This window comes from Bubalus bubalis, chromosome 4 (genome assembly GCF_019923935.1).
Source record: "Bubalus bubalis isolate 160015118507 breed Murrah chromosome 4, NDDB_SH_1, whole genome shotgun sequence".
Taxonomy (NCBI): domain Eukaryota; kingdom Metazoa; phylum Chordata; class Mammalia; order Artiodactyla; family Bovidae; genus Bubalus; species Bubalus bubalis.
In genome coordinates this window covers 22,216,830-22,239,944 of record NC_059160.1, presented here as the reverse complement: position 1 = coordinate 22,239,944, position 23,115 = coordinate 22,216,830, and the positions used below count along the sequence as shown (strand labels likewise).

The following is a 23,115-nucleotide window of genomic DNA, read 5'->3' as shown; positions in this document are numbered from 1 at the left end:
GTCAGTGTGTGAGATACTGTAAATAGCTGGATGAGTATTTTGCATATGTGTATCATCACTGTATACAGTTTATCATTCAGATTTGTTTGTTGATTATACCTGATAAAGCTGGGGGAAAAGAATGAAAAACAGAATAATGTCCTTAGGTAGAAAACGCCCCAGAAAAATATGATTATAGAACAGATCAAGTGAACGACGCTCAGTTCAGTCAGTTCAGTTTAGTCGCTCAGTTGTGTCCAGCTCTGCGACACCATGGACTGCAGCATGCCAGGCTTCCCTGTCCATCACCAACTCCTGGAGCCTACTCAAATTCATGTCTGTCGAGTCTGTGATGCAGTCCAAACATTTCATCCTCTGTCGTCCCCTTCTCCTCCTGCCTTCAATCTTTCCTAGCATCAGGGTCTTTTCAAATGAGTCCGTTCTTTTCATCAGGTGGCCTAAGTATTGGAGCTTCAGCTTCAGCATCAGTCCTTCTAATGAATATTAATGATTGATTTCCTTTAGGATTGACTGGTTGGATCTCCTTGCTGTCCATGGGACTCTCAAGAGTCTTCTCCAACACCACAGTTCAAAAGCATCAGTTCTTCGGTGCTCAGCTTTCTTTATAGTCCAACTCTCACATCCATACATGACTGCTGGAAAAACCATAGCCTTGACTAGACGGACCTTCATTGGCAAAGGAAGTCTCTGCTTTTTAATATGCTGTCTAGGTTGGTCATAACTTTGCTTTCAAGAAGCAAGCATCTTTTAATTTCATGGCTGCAGTCACCATGCAGTGATTTTGGAGCCCCCAAAAATAAAGTCTCTCACTGTTTCCGTTGTTTCCCCATCTTTTTGCCATGCAGTGATGGAACTGGATGCCATGATCTTAGTTTTTAAATGTTGAGTTTTAAGCCAACTTTTTCACTCTTCTCTTTCACTTTCATCAAGAGGCTCTTCAGTTCTTCTTTGCTTTCTGCCATAAGGGTTGTGTCATCTGCATATCTGAGGTTATTGATACTTCTCCCAGCAACCTTGATTCCAACTTGTGCTTCATCCAGCCCAGCGTTTCTCATGATGTACTCTGCAAATAAGTTAATTAAGCAGGGTGACAATATACAGCCTTGACGTACTCCTTTTCCTATTTGGAACCAGTCTGTTGTTCCAAAGGCTCTCAGTCGTGTCCAACTCTTTGTGACCCCATGGACTAAACAATCCATGGAATTCTCCAGGCCAGAATACTGGAGTAGGTAGCAGTTCCTTTCTCCAGGGAATCTTCCCAACCCAGGGATTGAACCCAGATCTCCCACATTGCTGGTGGATTCTTTACCAGCTGAGCCACCAGGGAAGCCAAAGAATACTGGAATGGATAGCCTATGCCTTCTCCAGCAGATCTTCCCGACCCAGGAATTGAACCGGGGTCTCCTGCATTGCAGGTGGATTCTTTACCAACTGTGCTACCAGGGAAACCCAGAATAGATCAAACCTCCACTTTAAAATGCACTGTCACTAATTGAGACACCAATATTACATATCAAAGACCAACATAAGTTAGAATGAGAAAGTTCAGAGATGAGATGCCAGAACTGAGGAAAGAAGTAAAAGAAAAAACTAATTACAGAAAAGCCAACTAAACTGGAAGTGACACAAGAGTGACTAAACCGAAAAGATTTTAAATTGAAGTTGTAAAGGGGGAAAAATTAAGGACTAAAAGAAATGGAAAAAGATGAAAAGGATTTGAGAGAAAGTGACAAATATTAAAGATAGGCAAAGAAGGAAAAACACATAGATAAAAAACCCTGTTAGGAAGATAACCTAAGGAAAGTAAGAGAACAAATATGAGAAACTATAATTCAGGAAAAGTTTCTTAAAAGGAGATTCGAATCTACAGATTGATAAGAGAACATTATGTACTTGGTAATACAAGTTAAAGCAAACAGCACCAAGGTATATTCTAGTAAAGTTACTCTGTAGAAAAAGGAAAATATTCTCTGGGCCTTTAATAGTAAAATAAATAATTTTTCAAATGGAAAAGAAAATTAGATTCACATTAGGCTTTCTCACAGCAACACTCCTTGTCAGAATTAAGTGAAGTATTTTTAAAAGATACTCAGGGAGAGTGTGAACCAATTATTTTTCCCCCCAGCAAAATTGACTTTCCTTATACAAAGCTATAGATGAACTGCTATGAACATGAAAGAAATCAAGAAATACTATTTCCCTGAGTCATTGTGAAAATGGACTAGTGGCTGAGCTTTAGATAATCACAGTGATGAGCAAGATAACAAAATAAGGCTTGGTAAAGAGCAGTAAACATATAATTAACTTGTATGAAAATTAAAGGATGATTAAAATTGAGAGTATGGTATGTAATGACTGTATGTTTAGATAATGTAAATAAAGTACCATTCTGAAAAATTGGAATGAAGGGACTTCCCTGGCCATCTAGTGGTTAAGGTGCCATGGCTTCTACTGCAGGGGACATGAGTTTGATTCTTGGTTGGGAAACTAAGATCCTGCATGCTTTGCAGCATAGCTAAAAAAGAAAAAATGGAGTAAAATAAAAAATCAGAGTGAGAAGTACAGGTACTATATACATAGATTTTGTTTAACTCTTTATGGTAATTACATTGGTGTATTGGTATTAGTATTTTTAGTTTTGGATCAAATAAGTGAGTAATTTTTGGATATATTAAATCAAATGCCAGTGAATATGTAGAACTCTCCGTGTGGAAGAAAAGATGTATAGATGTAGTATTGTGGAGTTTAAGAGAAATTGATAATTCTGAGTTTTAATTGAGAGTACTGGTGTGAGCTCATTAGTTATTGTAAGTTATAAAAATACATACAAATATGTATGTTTATTTCTTATGACCACTGATGAGGACTAGGGGGGGAAAAAAACCCCACCCAGACTGTATTCTTGGAAAACTGTTCCACCTTAAAAGAAATCAGGTATGATTTGGGTAACCCTAAGTCTCTTACAGGAAATACCCAAGTTGAGCTGGGATGTTATGTCATAGTGGATAGCATGGAAGCTGTTACAGGCTACTAGAGTCATTTCGTAAAGCCCAGAGAAATAACTTGAAAAGTCTCTCTCTGGTCAGAGATTGATTGAAACCCACCAGGTTTGTTTAAATCCTTGAGTTCATACTGATTTTCTGTCTTTCTTTAATTTTAAGAAAAGGAAGTAGTTACTTTCAGAGGATGAAGGGAACCAACCAGTTCATTAGCTTGAATGTTGGTAATAAAGAGAAAGAATCCAGCAATTTATCTCCCCTTTTCTATAGGAATCTACCAGTAGCTAACAAATTAGTAGATACAAAAAAGCTATTCCAGCTAGTAAATGAGAAATAATTAGAATATCAGCATTTTATTACTTCCAGTGAACTGTTCAGTCTAGGCATTGAACATCAGTGGCTGCTTCATCACAAGGAAAAGAACAGACCCTATTTGATGGAAGAAAAGAGCGTCACCCCCTTTTATTTTGCCAAAAGGATCAATTCATTAGGAGTCTGATCAGACTTGTTATTTGCAGGAATTGTGTGGGAAAGTAGAGGACAGGGAAACATTGAACTGCGCCATGTGTATGCATCAGCAGATTCAGACACACAGGGCAAATAACAGGGGTTGTTGGAACAGATAAACTGCAAAGATGATAAGGGAACTTAGAGATTAAAACAGACATAGAAAAGAAATTTACTAAAGGGGAAAGGGCAAGAGAAGGGATTAAATTAGGAGTTTGGGGTTAAAATATGCATACTACTATATATAAAATAGGTACCCAACAAGGACCTACTGTATAGCACAGGGAACTATATTCAATATTTTGTAATAACTTATATTGGGAAAGAATCTTGAAAAGAGTATATATACATATATGTTACATATATATATAACTGAATCACTTTGCAGTACACCTGAAACGAGCAGAATATTGTAAATCAGTATTTCAGTTAAAAAGAGACTGAAAAGAGGGTGGGTGAAGGCATGAGTAGGCACAGAGGATTTAAATTTAGGACAGTGAGAAAATTTGTAGTATAATGATAGGTATATGTGTATATCACCACCAAGACTGGTCTTTAAGGTAAACCGTGGACTTTGGATACTATGACTTTGCACTAGATTTCAGGGCTTCCTGTAAAGCCAGAGTAGTTGAAACAATGAGGTACTAAATCTGAGCATAGATGTCAGTGGAACAGAATAGGGTTCAGAAGGTAGTTTACATGTATATGGTTAGTTGACTTTGTGACATAGGTATCTTGGATATCTTGGATAAACACACACTTTTAACTGGCCTTGACAGATACTGAAGAAAGATAATAAACTTTAAAAACTGGGAGAAATATAAAAGCTCTTTCTGTGAAAAATTTTAAATTCCTGATGACTAGAGTCAGGTTTTCAAGTTATGGTTATTAAAGTTATGAAGGTTATTAACGCTTTGGTTTGTCAGTGTTCCTCCTATTCAACTGCAGTTGGAAATGTGAGGGATGGTTGGAGGCAAGTGTAGAGAACTGGCTAAGAGCCAGATCGCACAGGGTCTAGTATTCTAAAATGAGGCATTTGAATTTTAGCCTGTAGGTGTTGAGTCATTGGAGGTTTTGAAGTTGCAGATTGACCTGGATGGATTTGTCTTTTAGAAGTACCTTTGGTAGTTGTGTAGAGAATGAAGACTAATGATTTCATTTCCTTAAGTCTTGCAGTTAGTCATCATCATTCTCCAGAAAAGTACAATCTCTTCACTGTAATATACATGATCTCATTTATTTACCTGGTTTTAGACAATATTCTTACCACTTCTGCCCTTGTCTGCTGTGCGCCAATCCTGTCAAACCATTTGTGGCTCCCTGATGGTGTTTATGATGGCTCCTAGGTTTCTGCTTTGAATGGCTTATTCAATGGAAATGCCATTCAGTGAGATAGAAGATTCAGGAAAGGAAGATAGATTCTTTTTCCTTCCTTTCTTTTCTTTCTTCTTTTTTTTTTTTTTTAATGTAGAAAGAGAGTGAGATTGAATTCAAATTTGGACAAGTTTGCATTTGCATTTGAGTTGCTAATGGAAAACTGTGATGATGAAGTCTGGGGAGCTTTGGATGGATGAGCCTGCTGCTCAGCAGAGTAGTCTCAGAGGGAGTCTTAGATTTATAGCCATTACCAAGTTAATGGTTGTTAAAGCCATGGACTGTAAACATAGGGGTATTTTGCATCAGTGCTAGAGACTTAGGCAGAGATAACAACCACATACCAGATATGTTGAAGAATTTCTCCAAGACTGAGGGATGTCCCAGTCCAAGCTGCTCCTGATCAGCCATCCCCGTTTGCCTGGTTTCCAGGAACACCCTCAGACCCAGGCAGATCAGCACGGTTGGTCATCTACTGAGCTTCTGAAGAATCTGCTTCCCACAGAAGCAAATTGAAGAAATTTACCCACATAAACAGTAGTAACCACAACTCTAGAGATGGAGGGCTGAAGGTGAGGCTGGTGAGAGGGAGGTGGGGTAGGGTGGAAGATGGGCCTCATCTGGATTCTGTTAGCACCTCTGGGAAATCATGCATATACCAGACACTAAAGGACATGCACCTTATGGCAACCAAAGTTGACATGATTGAACGTGTTAGGCAAAGATCAGAGGTGTAGTTAAAGCTGGCTGTGAATGAGTTCAGTGGTGCCAGAGAATAAGCAGGATCATGGTATCAGCAGAGTTCTTGGTGTTAGCAGAACACTGAAATACAGTGGGTAATGAACCATGTTCTCAGGAGAAATACCGTTAGGTTTCTGCTAGACTGTGGTCAAAAAATTTTTGTCAACTGATGATTATATAATTTTTAAAATATATGTTTATGTTTAAAGATGCTTTATTTAATATATAATGTTGGCACTATGGGTTTTTTAATTATAGCACATTCAGTGCAGTGTTATATAGCCTCTAAAATTAATATGAAACCAATATTTAATAATATTAAAATCTTTACAATACATTATGAAATGAAGACAGGTCATTATAATGCACTAAATGCTGGGCATTTACAGAAATTCACTTTTTGTAAAAAAAAAATAAAAAGTTACAGTCAGATGTTGTTTAAATAAGATGACAGCACGCATTGGAGTCTTTCAGAATGCATACATTAACCATTTTTTCCTCAGGGCATATTAATCATCATTAATGCAACAAGGTGCATGGGGCCCGCTGCATATAATCCCGTGAAGAAGTTCAGTCCTGATGGGTGGCGAATGCACTTTATTCGTGTTTGGTGCAGGTGCCTCAGTTGTCTCTTGCTTTGGCTCAGCTGTTACGTTTCGTCCTGTTGGGGGCTGTGATTAGAGCGAATGAATTTTTACTACCAAATTATTAATTCTAAATTCCATTGGTTAGTTGGTTTCCTGTTCTATCTTAGTTGGTTTCATGTTGTGCCTTAGCTCTTGATAACAGAAACCAGTGTTCCATGCCTTGACCTTTGGAAGTCGCTTGTATTTGTGTACATACATGTACACATTGTACATGTGCACCTAATCAAGGAATGGGAAGATACACTTTGTATTTCTATTTCCAGTTTTTTTCTAGTGAACATACATGTACTCTTTATGTAATCAGGAGAAAATGATGATTTTGGAGAAAGTAATGCCAGATTTTGCCAGTGTGGCTTAGGTTCCTTTATGCTTCTCTTTAGCCTCTATTCCAGAAGATAAATTATTAACTTTCCTTCAATCTGTTTTGCCTATAATCTTCTTGAATATAGTTGAGTTCAGTCTTCCTTCAGGTGAGGCTCAGTTGAATATTTAAGACACTATTCAAGTGAATTGCCCACTGTTAAATTCGTTTATTTCTCTTACTGTTGAGCTGTAAGAATTTTATGTATTCTAGATATGAGTTCTTCATTGGATATATTACTTAGAAATAAAAGTTCAATCTATTAGCTTTTCTTGGTTGTTGTTAAAAGTGTTTTTGAAGTACTAAGAAATCTTTGCTTAAACCAAAGTCACAAGGATAGATGCTTTTCTAAGAGTTTTATTGTTTTAATTCCTAACATTTATATCTGTGATCCACTTTATGTATGATGTCTTACACTCTTTTATTCACTTCCGAATATTTGGTTATTTTTTATGGTGTTAGGAACAAGTTATTTAATAAATTACAATTTTGCTGTTTTTCTCAGCACCATTTATTAAAGAAACTGCTTTTTCTTCATTGGCTGTTCTTGGTTCCCTTGCTAAATATTAGTTGGCTGTATCACTTTTTGTATTTTTCACTGCTAGTCTGTAGAAATTTATTTCTATATATTAATCTTGTATGCTGTAACCTTGTCGAATTATGTACGTCTGAGGCTTTTTTTTTTCTTTTAAATTCTTTAGTGTTCTCTGCATACAGAATCATGTCATCTGTGAATAATGACAGTTTTATTTCTTCCCTTCCCATCTGGTTGCCTTTAGTCTTATTTCATAATACTCAGTAGACCTTCTGCTGAATAGAAGACATTCTTGCTTTGTTCCTGACCTTCGGGGGAAAGCGATGATTTTTTTTTTTTTTTTTTTTTTTTGCCGTTGAACAGGATCTTAGAGAATATACTTTGTATGATTTCAGTCTTTTAAAATTAATTGATACTTGTCCTAATATTCAAAGTTCCATATCCTTGATGATTTTCTGTCTAGTTGTCCTACCTATTAATGAGAATAGGATTTTGAGATCTCAGACTGTTACTGTTTTATTTTTTCCTTCAGTTCTGTCAGGTTTTGCTTTGTTTGTTTGGGGCTGTTTTTACTTGTGTATGTTTATAATCGCTATATCTTCTTGATGATTTGACTGCCATTATAAAATGTGCTGCTTTATCTCTAGTAATATTTGTTTGTCTGAAAGTATGTTTTGTCTGATAGACCACTTCATCTCACTTATGGTTGCTGTTGGCTTTCAGTAAATTTGGGTCTTTGGGTATGTGTGCCTCTTGTAGACAGCATACAGTCGAATCTTGTTTAGTTTTACCCAGTTTAACAACCTTTGCCTTTTATATACATATATGCACACACACACAATATGTATAATAATATGTAAGATGTTTTCTTTAACATCTTGCAGAAAAACCCAAATGAACTTTTTAGTCAACCCAGTATGTTAATTATTTCTTAATAAAACAGAAAAAAATCACGAAAAAAGAAAAAATTCTTTATTTTCACCAGCTGTTTCTGTTTCCTTATCGGTTCCGTTTATTCACTCTTGTGTTATTTCTAGTTGATAATTCATTGAAGTGACTTCTGACACTTTCATTAGTTCTTTCACCTCAGTTTGAGGTTTTAAATTTTAAATTTTTGTTGTTCTTTTATCACTAGTATACTACTTTAAAGCATTTAAAGTATTTTGTAATAGGTTGTAAACTATTTGCTCTAGAGCCAGTTTTTCTGGCGTATTTGTATTGTCCTTAGGGATGTTATTTTCTTTATTCTTTTTTGTTTTTAATATTAACTTTTTATTTCTTTGGCCACATCTGTGGCCTGTGGGATGTCAGTTCCCTGACCAGGGATTGAACCCATGCCCCCTCCATTGGATGTACAGAGTCTTAACCACTGGGCCTCCAGGGAAGTGCCTTTAAAACTAACTTTTAAAATGGGGCTTGATCTTAATATATTTTTATATTTTCACATGAAATTGTTTTTCTGGAACTTGTTGAAGAAGGCAGAGTTTATCATAACTTCATTCACTTCACAGAAGTCTTGAGTGTGTGCGTTTGAAAAGTTGGCAGCTTGCTTTGTGCGAACTCCTAGCTCTGTTTCCTTCTGCCACTTTTTTCTGCACCTTATTTTCCATTATTTCTCTTGCACTGTCATCCTCACTTTCTTTCTGTTCCCTGTAGGTCGGATTGGGCCTTTGTCTGGAAGGGAGCTCTGTTGGGCCAGTGAGAGGGTTCCTTGTTAGTATGCCAGTCCCTTCCGTACCATCCATCCAGTGTTTGTATTCACTCACTCTCCAAGTGGCCAGAACCATTCCTTGTCAGCTGCTACTCTCAGATTGGTTTGTGAAGCTTTCCATTGCTATCTGTTTGTTCTCCTGGGCCTGGATCTGCCAAATGCCCTATTTTTTTCCTTCTGATTCCTCCTGCAGAAGTGCTGATGCTAATCAGATCTTACAGCTGTTGGTAGTTTTCCTTTCTGTGTCTAGGGTTTTGAAGTAATACCTTCTTACCTGTCTTGGTTGTAAGTGTTGTCCATGAGGTTTTGGTTTTCCTTCCTAGTTGTTCTGTTTTCATGTGAAAGACTTGTAGAGATTTTTTTCAAACACTATATACTGCTACCACTGTTGTCATATTTTTAGGTGTTAAGAAAACCTCACTGTGATGTGGAGAAACTCTTCTAAGGTTAGGTTCAGATGTCAGAATTTATCATAGTAGTACTTTGATGTGATTAAGTAGATTTGTTTCCTACACAGATGGGGAGTTCTGAGTCAGGGGCAGAGGACAACTTTCTGGGAGGAGGTCCAGAAACAGAAAGTGAATACAAGTGCACAGGTGTCTTATAAAGGGTAAGTCTGGTTGGTGCAGAATTTGAAAGAGGCCCCTGTCAGCCGTGGAATCTGAACTAGATAGCAAGTGCACACCTGTACTTGGGATACTGGCGAGAATGAACTCTTAAGAAAATGATGGACAGGTGGAGGAGATGATGCTTAGAGGTTGCCAGCACTAAAGCATAATGTCACTTGGGGTTTTGGTTTCTTTCTTTTGGTACCCATTGTAGTGATCCACTTTTTAATTCCTGTTATAGTTGAGGCATACTACTGAAGAACTGGGCTTCAATCTTGCCTGCCACATTTGCTCTCACTGTCCATGATCAACTCCTTCTTTTCACTTGAGTTTCCAGGGGAGTAGTCCCAACCAGAGAGAAGACAGGTGAAGACAGTGTACACTAATCTGTACTTTGAGGAACAGATCACCATTGGCTAGACAAATTACCAAAGAATATGACAATGAGTGATAACCATCTTAGCTGTGCTTTTTGTTAATTTCATATTTCATTTAAAATGTTTCATTTTATCAGGCATTCACTGAGTATGTAATAATACTAATGAATCTAACTAATTCATACATACTGTATTGTGTGAGATCCTGGGAATATAAATAAGCCAAAGTCTAGTATTTACTTGACTCTAGTAAGCTTTTTATTGACTAGCACATGAAATGTTTACTAAACTTGTAAAATATTATCCCTGAATCAGAAATACTAAAATACTGAAAACAGACATCCTAAAGTTGAGGAGCCATTTATGAAATGTTTATTAAGTACCAAGCATAATGCCTAAATGCTTTTTGCCTAAATGCTTTTTCATATATTATGATTTAATCTTCACAGTAACTCAGGTTAGATTATCATCTTTTAATAACAGGTGAGGAAAACAGAATTTGTGGAAGTAAGTTATTGTAAGTGCAGGGGGACATTTGAACTCAGTTCTGTCTCATTTCTTGTTGTTTGGTTGCCAGGTCAAGTCCAACTCTTTACAGCCCAGCAGACTGCAGCACGCCAGGCTCATTTCTTATCAGTACATCAATGCTTTCAGTCAGGTTGTAAAATGCGTATATCTTTTAGAGAGGGATTTTGGCTATTGCTATCTGTTTATTCTTCTGTGTTAAGCTCATTAGAGTGAATTTTAACTTTTTATTTAATAATATACAAAGGACTTTAGACTTTTTTTCCTCCCCAAAGTCTTTCAAAGAACTGATAATGTAATTTCTGATACTTTAAGATGTCTAATGAAAGCCTAAGTAATTTCATCTTTAGTATTACTTATATTTCTCAGTCATGTTACTTTACTTTCTTGGCAGCTGTTTATGTTTTACCATAATGAATTTTGGGATACTTAAGTGTAAAATATGCTGCTGCTGCTAAGTCGCTTCAGTCGTGCCTGACTCTGTGCGACCCCATAGACGGCAGCCCACCAGGCTTCCCGTCCCTGGGATTCTCCAGGCAAGAACACTGGAGCGGGTTGCCATTTCCTTCTCCGATATGCATGAAAGTGAAAAGTCAAAGTGAAGTCGCCCAGTCCTGTCTGACTCTTAGCGACCCCATGGACTGCAGCCTACCAGGCTCCTCCGTCCATGGGATTTTCCAGGCAAGAGTACTGGAGTGGGGTGCAGGCCTATTTAAATTTGAACTTGAACTATGATATCACTCACATAGTAACAATCGTAAATGTTATAAAGCTGTTAATTTAAAAAGTGGAAGAAAGTCCACTTCAGAAGTAGACATTGTGACATTGTGACAGTTGTTATTGGGAAATAAGAGAGAAAGTAATATGCTAGGGAAGTGAGAGTTAAGAAAAGTGAGAAGAGAAAATTGTGATGGGTGGCATAGTTGTGAGGTTTTAAAATAGAAAGTTTGTGAAACTAGTCATTCTAATCTTGAATTCAGTTATTTAAAAATCTGGCTCAAATTTTAAACACTTTAGGCTAGAATCATTCCGTGTAATTCTGCTTAGATGAAAATGATCTTACTGCTCTTTAATTTAGTATAGGTGGTCTGTTAGGTATTAGAAATCATCAGATAACCTTGCGGACCGAAAAGTTGGATTGTCTTTGAGTGTGTTATCCTTTATTTCTCTTTAATTGCTTACATTTTCCTCTTTCTCTCCTCGCTGAGTGATTTATGAAAATATTAAGATTTGGTATTACGAAAATATCAAAGCATTTATTTTCTTAATTTATTACTGTGGCTTAAATGTGATTTATTCATTATTCAAGAATTTTCTTATTTACATAACTCTCCATGAGACTGCACAGTTCTGTGTCTTGAGTACTGGTCAGGCTGTCTACCTCTCCTTCCATATAGTTAGGATTGCTTCTGAATTTGGGGATCTGCTTTGTCTCTTGAACACATTCAGCCAGTGGTTGGGCTTCCTCTTTGCCCCTTGGCTTGTGGGGATGAAGTAATCATACAGCAGAAAGCCAGCTAAGATGATCATTTGCTGCAGCTAATCTGGGCTTTGCAGAGAGAATGCTCCCAGAATGCCTTTCTAGCTTAATGTGCATGTTTTTACTCTTCACTTATGAAAGCCATAAAAAGTGACCGAAGAAACAGGCTCAGATTATTTGTTCTTCCACATCAAGAAGGGAGAAACTTACTGCTCATTAAAACTACTTCCCAGTGACTTCTTCAAACCCTGGGATTTTTCATGTTGCCGGCCTTCCTCCTTCTGATGACATGAATCGTGTGGGAGGGTGGGAGATGGGAACCGACAGCAGTGTTGGTACATTAGCGCTCACTTGTCTGCTTGCAGTGCGCCTGGCACCTGGTGCCAAGCTAGAAACTGTTCTTGATTGGGGAATTTGCACACCATGACCTCAAATAAATTTGAATTTACTCTGTGACTATTTTTCATAGGTATATTTGACCTTAAGGTACGTGTTATCCAGGATTTGTATGTGTTAATGTGGACTACAAGACCATTTCAGTGGGAGCAATAAAGTTTTGATTAAAAAAGAAAATTTAGAAATGTTTGCGCTTTTCTCTTTGGGTTACTAGGCAGGCGGTGGTTAAAGGTTCCCTTCCACATCCTTTTGCCCTGACGTTATTTGAGGACACATTGTACTGGACTGACTGGAATACACATTCCATTTTGGCTTGCAACAAGTACACTGGCGAGGGTCTGCGTGAAATCCATTCTAACATCTTCTCTCCCATGGATATACATGTCTTCAGCCAACAGAGGCAGCCAAATGGTAAGTGATCTTGATTTTTAAATTGCAAGTTGGAATAGCTTTGTAGCACTCTGATGTCTGGCTTTAGTGAGGGGGCAAGAGGAGAGAGGATGTATTCTGAGTGGGAAGGAATAAAAAATTGGGAAAATGTCAAAATTCAAGGTAGACAATAGTCTAAACCATTTGTAGCTTAGTATCTGTCGCTGCAGACCACCTCAGCCCTTTGTTTTAGTCTGGGGTTATAAAGGTAAAGAAGAGAGAGGAAAAAAAAATTGAGATAGCTCATATATTAAGATTCTGTGCAAATACATTTTGTATTCATATTATTTCTCACTAATGAGTGATTTCGTCCATTGTATGTTTAGAAACAGACACTTTCCTCGAATGGAAACCTCTTAATTATTAATTAATGTAATTATTAATGTGACTGGTTCATTTAAGTACCTCAGATTGCTTCAGTAAAGTACTTGCTTATCCCTTTTCTGTGTATATCTCCCCCTCCTTTTTCTTCTGTTTCTGGTCACCCTTTATAATGATTTGGACTGTGCTGACAACAGTTTCTTGCAAGAGAATGTTAAGTGTTTGGCACTTGTGTGTAAATAAATGTCTGACATGTGTCTGAGTGTATTTCAGATTGTATTTCAGAGCCAAAAATGCAGGGCTTTTGGATTATGCATTACTTTGTATTAGCTCTTTCCATTTAAGGGGAGATAGTCAAATACTGAATGTGTCATATTGGAATCCAGTGATCATGAGTTCATAAAAATGTTTTAAAATGTTTGTGTTACTCTTTTGTAAAATAAAAAAAAAGAATGTTTAGTCACTTGTATAAATGTCTTATTCTCATTGTTGGCTTTTTAATGGCACTGTTGATCCTTTATGTTTTACTTGTTTGAGAATTTGCAGTTATCTGTGATACTGCCTTTTATCTTTCATATTTTTTGTTTCCATGTTGATTTTTCTCTGAATATTGTTTAAATTCATCCTTTTCTATTGTTTCTTCAGATTTTCTAATTAGTCTCTGGTTCTAAGTTTCCCCTTTTAAAATCCATTATGCTTACCTTTTCCATGTAAATCTTTTCCACAGTGTGGCTTTTCTTGACTCTCCGTGCCTCCACCACAGACATTCCCTTCTCTGTGCTCATTCAGCTTTTATTGTTGTTGGTCAAATCTTAATCTTCAGTTACTCTGATCACCTTCCTATTTCACACAGTGTACAGCCTCCAAGCTTTCATTCGTGTGGTTTTACCACACTTGAATGTCCTCCTATCTGTCCTTCCTGTCTTTCAAGGCTTCTGCCATGCCTGTATCTACTATGAAGCTTTTCTTCAGTTCTGCAATCCGTTAGTGTTTTATTTCCCATTTGACTCTATACTTACTTACAGTCTGAATGGGCAAGATCTCAATTTCGTTGTTCTGTACTGTTTTCCATTACTGTTCATGAATTTTGGCTTACTGGCTAGATTGCAAGCTCTTTTGGGGCAGGGACAGCCTGCTTTACTTCTTGTGTATTCCTCTTTGGATACAGAATGCTAAGTAGATTTTTCACTGTTTAATTCCCTTCCTTGCAGATGGTCTGGTTGTCAAGCACCCAGATGACATTTGGTAATAATTTGGTTTATCAGAGGTGCTTATGTTATGGTCGTTAACCTTTGTGTACCTAGAGTGGGGGAGGTCATCCATAATCATTGGTATTAATCAGTGTGATTTATATTTGACAGCTACAAATCCATGTGGAATTGATAATGGTGGTTGTTCCCACTTGTGTTTGATGTCTCCAGTCAAGCCTTTTTATCAGTGTGCTTGTCCAACTGGGGTCACACTCCTGGAGAATGGAAAAACCTGCAAAGATGGTAAGAAGTTGGTTGCCAAGAAGGAAGAATTTTAGATAGCAGTTGGGATTCTATATGGTTATTTTATTTCTCTATAATAAGCTCTGTAAGTTACAGTGCTTTGGGAGACTAGTCACTTAATCCCTCAGTCCTCACAGTTGCTTATTTAATAGGAGTGTTTTGCATTTTATAGCATCTCTTGAATGTTGTTTTATCAATTATTTTAGTATTTTAGCTGAATTTTTAACATGCAATTTTTTGGGGAAAAAATAGGTGCCATTTCTCTTCTCTGTCAGATCTCAAAGTCATGAATATCACAGTTGCTTCTTGTGGAAATGAATATTCTCATAAAGAATATATTTTTAACAGGTAACATTTGTAAATAAAGAACCTTTGCAAGGAAAAGATGAATATTAAACTTTTAATTATAAAGACTATCATGGGATAGATACATTTTCTGAAAAATGATTGAATGATATTTTTAATTGCCTTTTAACAACAGAGAAGTGCCTTCAGAAGAAGAAAAGAATTCCTTATTGTTCTGCTCAAAGCAGCCTGTTGATGTACTTAACCACCACACTGCCTTTTCTCCTTGCTCTCAGTTCCCTGTAGAGAGGGCATGTTGGAGAAATGTTCTGATTTAGGACATTTCAAGGTCCTTCTGGTTTGGGAGAATGCCAGTTCTCTTTTTCTTCTTAAAGAGAATGTTGTTCTTCATTCTTAACCCTATGGATCACCATCTGGTTCTCTAGCCACCAGCAAGACCTGGTAAGAAAATTGTTGTATGTAGCAGTGGCTTCTTTATCTAACTCTGAAAAGTAGAAGCCTTTATTTAGGAGTGGGTTAGAGTTCCTTGCCTGGAGAATCCCAGGGACATGGGCTTCCGTCTATGGGGTCGCACAGAGTCGAACACGACTGAAGCAACTTAGCAGCAGCAGCAGTAGAGTTTCTGGCAAGGGGATCACGGAGTCAGAGAGATGGGATTGAGTTGGTGTACAGGATATTTGTCATGACTTGGCATTGATAAATTACCTCCTAGTCAGAGGTGAAACTGGCTGATTCTTGTGACATGTTTCCATGGCAAACAATAATTTGATTTCAATTTAAAACAAAAGGTTTATGTAATGTTGCTTTTTTGTTAAAAAATGTAACCTGACTTTAAAACAGTGGATTTATTTTAGCCATAGTGGTCTGTTTACAGCCTTAGAGCAGTGCAAATGTACCTGTTTAATGAGCATCTTAATTTCAGATATATATTTGGCATGTAGTAGCCTTAAGTTTGGAGAAGGCAATGGCACCCCACTCCAATACTCTTTCCTGGAAAATCCCATGGACAGAGGAGCCTGGTGGGCTGCAATCCATGGGGTCGCTAAGAGTCAGACACGACTTCACTTTCACTTTTCACTTTCATGCATTGGAGAAGGAAATGGCAACCCACTCCAGTGTTCTTGCTTGGAGAATCCCAGGGATGGGGGAGCCTGGTGGGCTGCTGTCTGTGGGGTCGCACAGAGTCGGACACGACTGAAGCGACTTAGCAGCAGCAGCCTTAAGTTAACTTTTGTTTTGATCACTTTGCCAAATTAACAGCTTCACTTTCTAAGACTTCTTTGTTTGAAGAGTTTATGGCTGGCTCCTTTTGGTAGTTAGCGGAGGCAGTGAATTTTATAAAGTTATTCCTACTTGGTGCCCACTGTGGCATTTAGGGCTGTATTCTCTCTAAGGTAGGGTTTATTTATAATTAATCCATGAGTCAAAAAGCTGATGCTGAGAGCTGCTTCTCTCCTTAATTTTTTCTAGTATAATTCCAGATTAATGCTTGAAGTTTAATATCAGTATTTTCTTTCAGACTCATTTCTTTGATTGGGAATCGTTTTCCAGATGTCAACTTGCTTGCTCTCTTTTTGTTAGCTTTTATATAATGTTAGATGATTTTTTGCTAGTGGTTGACTTGAGCATTTAAAATCAAAACAAACAGGATTGAGTTAATGTTCTCATTCTGAGCTGTATTTTTATTGATTGCTGCTTTGGTTTTAAAACACTTCATAAATAAATCTGATTTTAAAAACTCAGTGAAATAAAAATTAAAGAGTTTATTAGAAAATAATGTATTAACTAGTATTTATTGAGTACTTTTGTATTTGGTACATTTTTGAGTTTTATATTTATTTCCTCTAAGTTTCTCAGCAACCCTATGAGATATCGATGAAGATATCAGGCTTAGAGAGATGAGGTGTTTTGCCTGACTTTGTGTAACTGCTTGAATCGGTTCTGTTACACGCACAGATCTCACCTTTAACCACTGGGTCACATTTATTTGGTTACCTCCCCTCACATTCCCTCTCTCTTCTGCTACTGTTTCCTCCTCCGTAGCCTCTTTTGTCCTTAGTTCTGTCAGACATTGCCCTATAGTTCTTTTTGTTAAAACAACTTTACTGAGGTAATTTACATATCATAAAATTCAGCCTTTTCAAGTGTATAATTCAGTGATTTTTAGTCAATTTACAGAGTTGTGCAATCATCACAATCCATCCAATTTTAGAACATTCTCATTAATAACAAAAGATCCTTGTCCTGGATTCCTTACCTTTTTAAACATCTTTCTTGAACAAAGGACATATATCCTATACTTCTTCTAATATTTAGCTACTTAGCTTTTTAGTCATTACTTAGCTATATTCATTTGACCTTTAAGTGGCTGTTCTTAATTCCAGGGCCTATATAATGAATGAAGCCAGAGAGAGAATCAGACGTTGTTTTGGAGAGGTCAGCCATTACAGAGCATGACCTCTTTTAGTCCAGCTCTTCCTGTTCTACTGCATTACTTTCTATTCTACCCAAAATAGACCCTAGTATCCTTTTATACTCATTGCTTTTCAGTTTCTGAAAAAGTTCTGTGTTCCTTATTTAGAGACTAAATTTGGCCTGTGGGTTTCCATTTTTTCTTCATTGTTTTTCCCTTTGTTGTTCTAGGTGCCACTGAATTACTGCTTCTAGCCCGAAGGACAGACTTGAGACGCATTTCTTTGGATACACCAGATTTCACTGACATTGTTCTACAGTTAGAAGACATCCGCCATGCCATTGCCATAGATTATGATCCCGTGGAAGGCTATATCTACTGGACTGATGATGAAGTGAGGGCCATACGCCGCTCCTTCATAGATGGATCTGGCAGTCAGTTTGTGGTCACTGCCCAAATTGCCCATCCTGATGGTATTGCTGTTGATTGGGTTGCCCGAAATCTTTATTGGACAGACACTGGCACTGATCGGATAGAAGTGACAAGGCTCAATGGGACCATGAGGAAGATCTTGATTTCAGAGGACTTAGAGGAACCCCGGGCTATTGTGCTAGATCCCATGGTTGGGTAAGAGGCTCTACTGACAGAAAATTTTGCCAGGGGTTTCTGTTTCCGCAGGTGCCCAAAACATTGACAAAAACAACATGAAGTATATGTTGCTTTCCAATAAATAGTTCTTTAATGACTGAGCATTTTTAGAATACAGTGATTGGAATAAAACCTCAAGTTAATGAATTGCTAGTTTTTTTCCCTGAATGTTTTGAATACGTTTTCTTTCTAAATTAAGTCCATACTTGCTGACTTTGGGTGTTGGCTGAAGATTTTGCCAAGGTTGTATCATGACCATGAAAAATATGGAGAGAAATTGTTTTCAGAACTCTTTCTCTTCCTCTAGAAAATTTAATTTAATCTCATTTTCAGTACTTCTAGGATGATTTGGTAAAGAATATGTTTCTTTTTAAATGTCCCTAAATATATGAAAGGCCTGATTTCTAAAACTTGGTCAGGATGTGCAGCTATACGCCTGGTCTGTCCCCCCCCCCTTTTTTTTTTTTTTGGGCTATTACACCCTGACTATGATCCATGGAAACACAGCTTTCTACATACTCATCAACGTTATTTGTTAATGTGAGATTCATCCTGAGGGTGAACATAATGACAGATTATTACACTTCAGTGCGTGCCAATGCCTTTGAGCCCCTTAAACTCTCAGGAGCCACAAGAATCAGTGCTACGAGAAGAGTTAGTTATTTGGGGAAATTGGTTTTCCATCTGAATATTACTACTGGGATAACCTTTTTTTTGTCAGAGATGATAAGCTAGCAAGAGAGAGAAGATTGTTCCTGGTAATGAACACAAAAAAACCTAAACATAGAATCTCATTATTGGAAGGCATTTTTCATTATCAGTCCTAGAAAACACTGTTTGATCTGAAAAAATTTTTTACAGGCTTATACACTGCAATTATAAATGTCTTAGACTCTTTGTATGTTTTAAATCTTGTTTTTCCTTCTGTAGATGTTAACTGGTAACCAGTGTAAAAAAGGGTTGGATCTCACCTTTAGGATATCTGAAATTTACAGTTTATTGTCCGTTTTTAGCTCATACTCTGTATACTTCTGTAGGTACATGTATTGGACTGACTGGGGAGAAATCCCGAAAATTGAGCGAGCAGCTTTGGATGGTTCTGATCGAGTAGTGTTGGTTAACACTTCTCTTGGTTGGCCAAATGGTTTAGCCTTGGATTATGATGAAGGCAAAATATACTGGGGAGATGCCAAAACAGACAAAATTGAGGTTTGTTTCTTGCTTTTTCTCTTTAAAACCACTTTTATAAGGGTTTTTGAGTTGATGGTGATCTGATGCAGATATTCTTGTCTCTGCAATGGGTTGCCAGAGGTGTCTTGTATTTTAATCAACCTTTAGGATTATAGGAATTAACATCTTTTCTTCCAACTCACCAGAAGATTTCTGAGTTAAACTTACATGAGAAATAGGTGTTCATCTGTTTCTAGTCTAAAAAGCTTATGTGAATGATTTTTCTCATTATGGGTAAAACCACTGCCTGAATTTCTTAGGGGTAGTTTGCGCAAATCAGATGTTAAATAAGCTTGATACTGGAAGAGCTGGTAGTTATTGTCAGGAAAACAAAGCATACTCTTTGTTGGTGTTGGGGAAGTTGGTGGTATATATTAACTATTAAGATGGTTACATGCAAACAGTTTTTAAATTGATTTATGAGCTATGTGGGAGAAAAATTAATTAGCCAGGGCTTGAGGGAAAATATTTAACAAATCATAGAACTACGTTGGGGCAGTCAGAATAGAATTATGGTGGAAACAGCCACTATATGTGAGTATTTTATTACTTTGTTTTGTCAAGGGTGAAAATCCCTGATAATGAATGTGAAGTCTGAATTCTACAACTTTAAATTGGGCTCTGCTAGAGGTCTTGTGGGTCACATACTTAAAACAGAGTTTTGATCACAGTATTTCTTTGGAGAACACATGATTTCATATAAGGTGTAGGTTTGAATGGCTCTTCAAAGCCACGGCACGCATCTCGTAATAGATAATTTGGGCTATAGAGCGGTTATTTTAGAAAGGTAATTCTTGGGATGGCAGGGACTCTCAGGGAATAATGAGATAAAGGGCCTTCGTTTCAGGTTGGAATCTTGGAATAGGAAAAAAAAAAACCCATTCCACTGGTCCTGAAAACCATCTTCTTCTGCTCTTGCAGCTGGTTTCCATTAATAGAAAACTTTGCAAAGACTTGACTATACAAATGTCTTCCCTGTTGTTAGTGTTTCACTGCCCCCACCCCCTCTAAATCCACGTTAGTGTTGGTATTTTTAGCAGCTGGAGTGCAGTGCTGCTGAGACAGAGGTTGTGAGTTTACTTTTCAGACAGGCCATGAGCATCATTGGGGTACAGATTACACACCATTCCCCTCCAGTTCACGAATTGCAAATTGTTGATCCACCCTGGACTCTCCATGAGTGTATATGTGTTACTACTCTTAGAAAAACAGTTTTGGCCCATGTATCCCAGAGGACTGTGTGCACATAAGGCAGGAGCACATAGTTTACATCAGAAGAGAACGTGATTTTTTATTTCATAGGGATTTTAAAAATTCCCTATTTGATCTTATCTTTCTTAGCTTATTATGACTGTTTCAGTTCAGTTCAGTTGCTCAGTCGTGTCCAACTCTTTGCGACCCCATGAATCGCAGCACGCCAGGCCTCCCTGTCCATCACCAACTCCCGGAGTTCACTCAGACTCACGTCCATCGAGTCAGTGATGCCATCCAGCCATCTCATCCTCTGTCGTCCCCTTCTCCTCCTGCCCCCAATCCCTCCCAGCATCAGAGTCTTTTCCATTGAGTCAACTCTTCGCATGAGGTGGCCAAAGTACTGGAGTTTCAGCTTTAGCATCATTCCTTCCAAAGAAATCCCAGGGCTGATCTCCTTCAGAATGAACTGGTTGGATCTCCTTGCAGTCCAAGGGACTCTCAAGAGTCTTCTCCAACACCACAGTTCAAAAGCATCAATTCTTCGGCGCTCAGCCTTCTTCACAGTCCAACTCTCACATCCATACATGACCACAGGAAAAACCATAGCCTTGACTAGACGGACCTTTGTTGGCAAAGTAATGTCTCTGCCTTTGAATATGCTGTCTAGGCTATGTTAGGTCACTTTATTTAGAGAAATTTATTTGAAATCACAAGAAGTCAAGAGATTCAGGTAGAAAAATGGGAATTTATGGAGGTTCTGAATGACAGTGTTTAAGAGTAAAAATGCGTACATATCATATAACAATATAGAATATTTTACAGGGTTTATTTTCTTATTTTGTGGGAAGTGCAGTAGGTCTAAAAATTAGGGTTAATTTTGGCCTCTTGAGCTGTGTATATGTATTAATATATGTGATGTCATTTGCTTTCTCGCTTCCTTTTTCTTCCTTGACTTGTACCATCATCCTTAAACTTTCCTTTCAGATCTGCTTCTCTTCTTCCAGGTTTCAGTCAGTTCAGTTCAGTTGTTCAGTTGTGTCAGACTCTTTGTGAAACCCCATGGACTGCAGCATGCCAGGCCTCCCTGTTCATCACCATCTCGCAGAGTTTACTCAAACTTATGTCTGTTGAGTCAGTGATGCCGACCAACCATCTCATCCTCTGTCGTCCCCTTCTCCTCCTGCCCCCAGGCCCTCCCAGCATCAGGGTCTTTTCCAGTGAGTCAGCTCTTCGCATGAGGTGGCCAAAGTACTGGAGTTTCAGCCTCAGCATCAGTCCTTCCAGTGAACACCCAGGAGTGATCTCCTTTAGGATGGACTGGTTGGATCTCCTTGCAGTCCAAGGGACTCTCAAGAGTCTTCTCCAACACCACAGTTCAAAAGCATCAATTCTTTGGCACTCAGCTTTCTTCCAGGTTTATTGGAACACAACTGCTATTTGTTCTTTGTTCTCTTTTTGACAGATTGTTTAGGGTTGGTGATACATCTGCTTCTACCAAATCATACACACAAAGACCTCCCCTTGTTTTTTCCCCTGGAGATTCTGATGAAGTTTCCCTAATTGAGCATTCAATGCATTTGTAATTTTAATTACAATTACAGTATAAATTTTTTTTTTTTTTTACAGATGCATCTGGGATGCATACTGTTATCTAAAACTGCTGGTATATGACAAACTAAGGAAAGAGCACAGCTGTCCATCTAAATGAGTTTTGCATAAGTGAGGAAGAAAAACTGTTAGGTTCCTACTCTGAGATAAGTAGTGATTATACGAGCAGCTGTGACCCCAGCTTTTCATCTTGTCTTACTTGATAGTAGGTCGACTAAAACTTTTGGGAAGATACATAATTTTAAAAATGCTCTCTTTTCTTAGATTACTTGCTGGCTAGCAAGTAATCAACTTATCCTTAGTGCTCATCTGACCTAGTCTAGGTCACATGCTCCTTGCTAGTCCCCTTCTCTTTAGAAAGCTTCCCCGCTTCTTCTGTCATGCCTAAGAATGAAAGGTGCTTTTTCCTGGGACTATAAGAAAATATTAAATTACAGTAGTAGTGGCCCTGTTCTCTTCTGGAAGACTTCAAGTTTACCTGGGTTGTATGTTTCCAGTACATTTGGGAATTAAAAATAGGGGTTTGGTAAATGATCACATAGCACTGTAAGGCATAGTAAGCTCTTGTGTTTTGTGTGGATCTTATGGGAAGAGCTCAAAATATTCATTCAGTTATGCTCTCTGCTCCCTCAGTGGAGATTACTTAGATCAGGTTCTCACTCACTTCTTTTGGTAAGTGGTGATGTAACCAAGTGCTGGATATGTTGGGGAGCTAGGTCTAAGGATTGGGGGAAACCAGAGAAAATTAATAGGGAGCTTTGGATTTCAGACTTCATTTCTGTTGTCCAGAGTTGCAAGAAAAAAGAAATAAGTTTACCTGAGATTTATAACCAACTTCTGCAGAGAGCAATGCTGTATAGTGAAGTGCTAATGATGTCTTTTTTTTTCTTCCTTTCTTTTTTAAAAAAGACGATCATCGTATTGACTGGTGCGTTAAGAATGTTCCTGTGAGTGTATGTCTGATTTTCGTATTTGTGAACTGATAGGGACCACTTAACTGTAGGTACTTGTTTATGTTTCTTCATTATGCTCAAATCATTTCATCACCTTTTATACACAGGCTTCTAGTTTACTTGTCTGCACTGGGGTCCCCTCTACCCTCCACTCAGGTGTTAGAATAATAAATACTGAAATACTTTCTGATAATAAATACTAAAGTATTAGCCAAAAAGGTTGTTTCTTTTTTCTGGTAGGTGACATTAAGCAAGCCTT

The 23,115-nt window shown here is 37.8% G+C and overlaps 1 protein-coding gene across 8 annotated transcripts in view; it reads left to right on the top strand.

Annotated features, from left to right (window-relative positions):
- The window catches only part of LRP6 (LDL receptor related protein 6), a 177,578-nt gene that overhangs the window by 84,714 nt on the left and 69,749 nt on the right, over window positions 1-23,115 (top strand). For 5 of the 8 annotated variants that reach the window (XM_025283267.3, XM_044941157.2, XM_044941155.2 and 2 more), the window contains 5 exons: window positions 9,393-9,485; window positions 12,476-12,672; window positions 14,373-14,504; window positions 17,454-17,850; window positions 18,909-19,080. In XM_025283267.3, the coding sequence (XP_025139052.1) occupies window positions 9,393-9,485; window positions 12,476-12,672; window positions 14,373-14,504; window positions 17,454-17,850; window positions 18,909-19,080 (991 nt within the window). The remainder of the gene's footprint in view (window positions 1-9,392; window positions 9,486-12,475; window positions 12,673-14,372; window positions 14,505-17,453; window positions 17,851-18,908; window positions 19,081-23,115) is intronic. The other 3 variants (XM_025283271.3, XM_025283268.3, XM_044941156.2) reach the window with 1 other exon arrangement.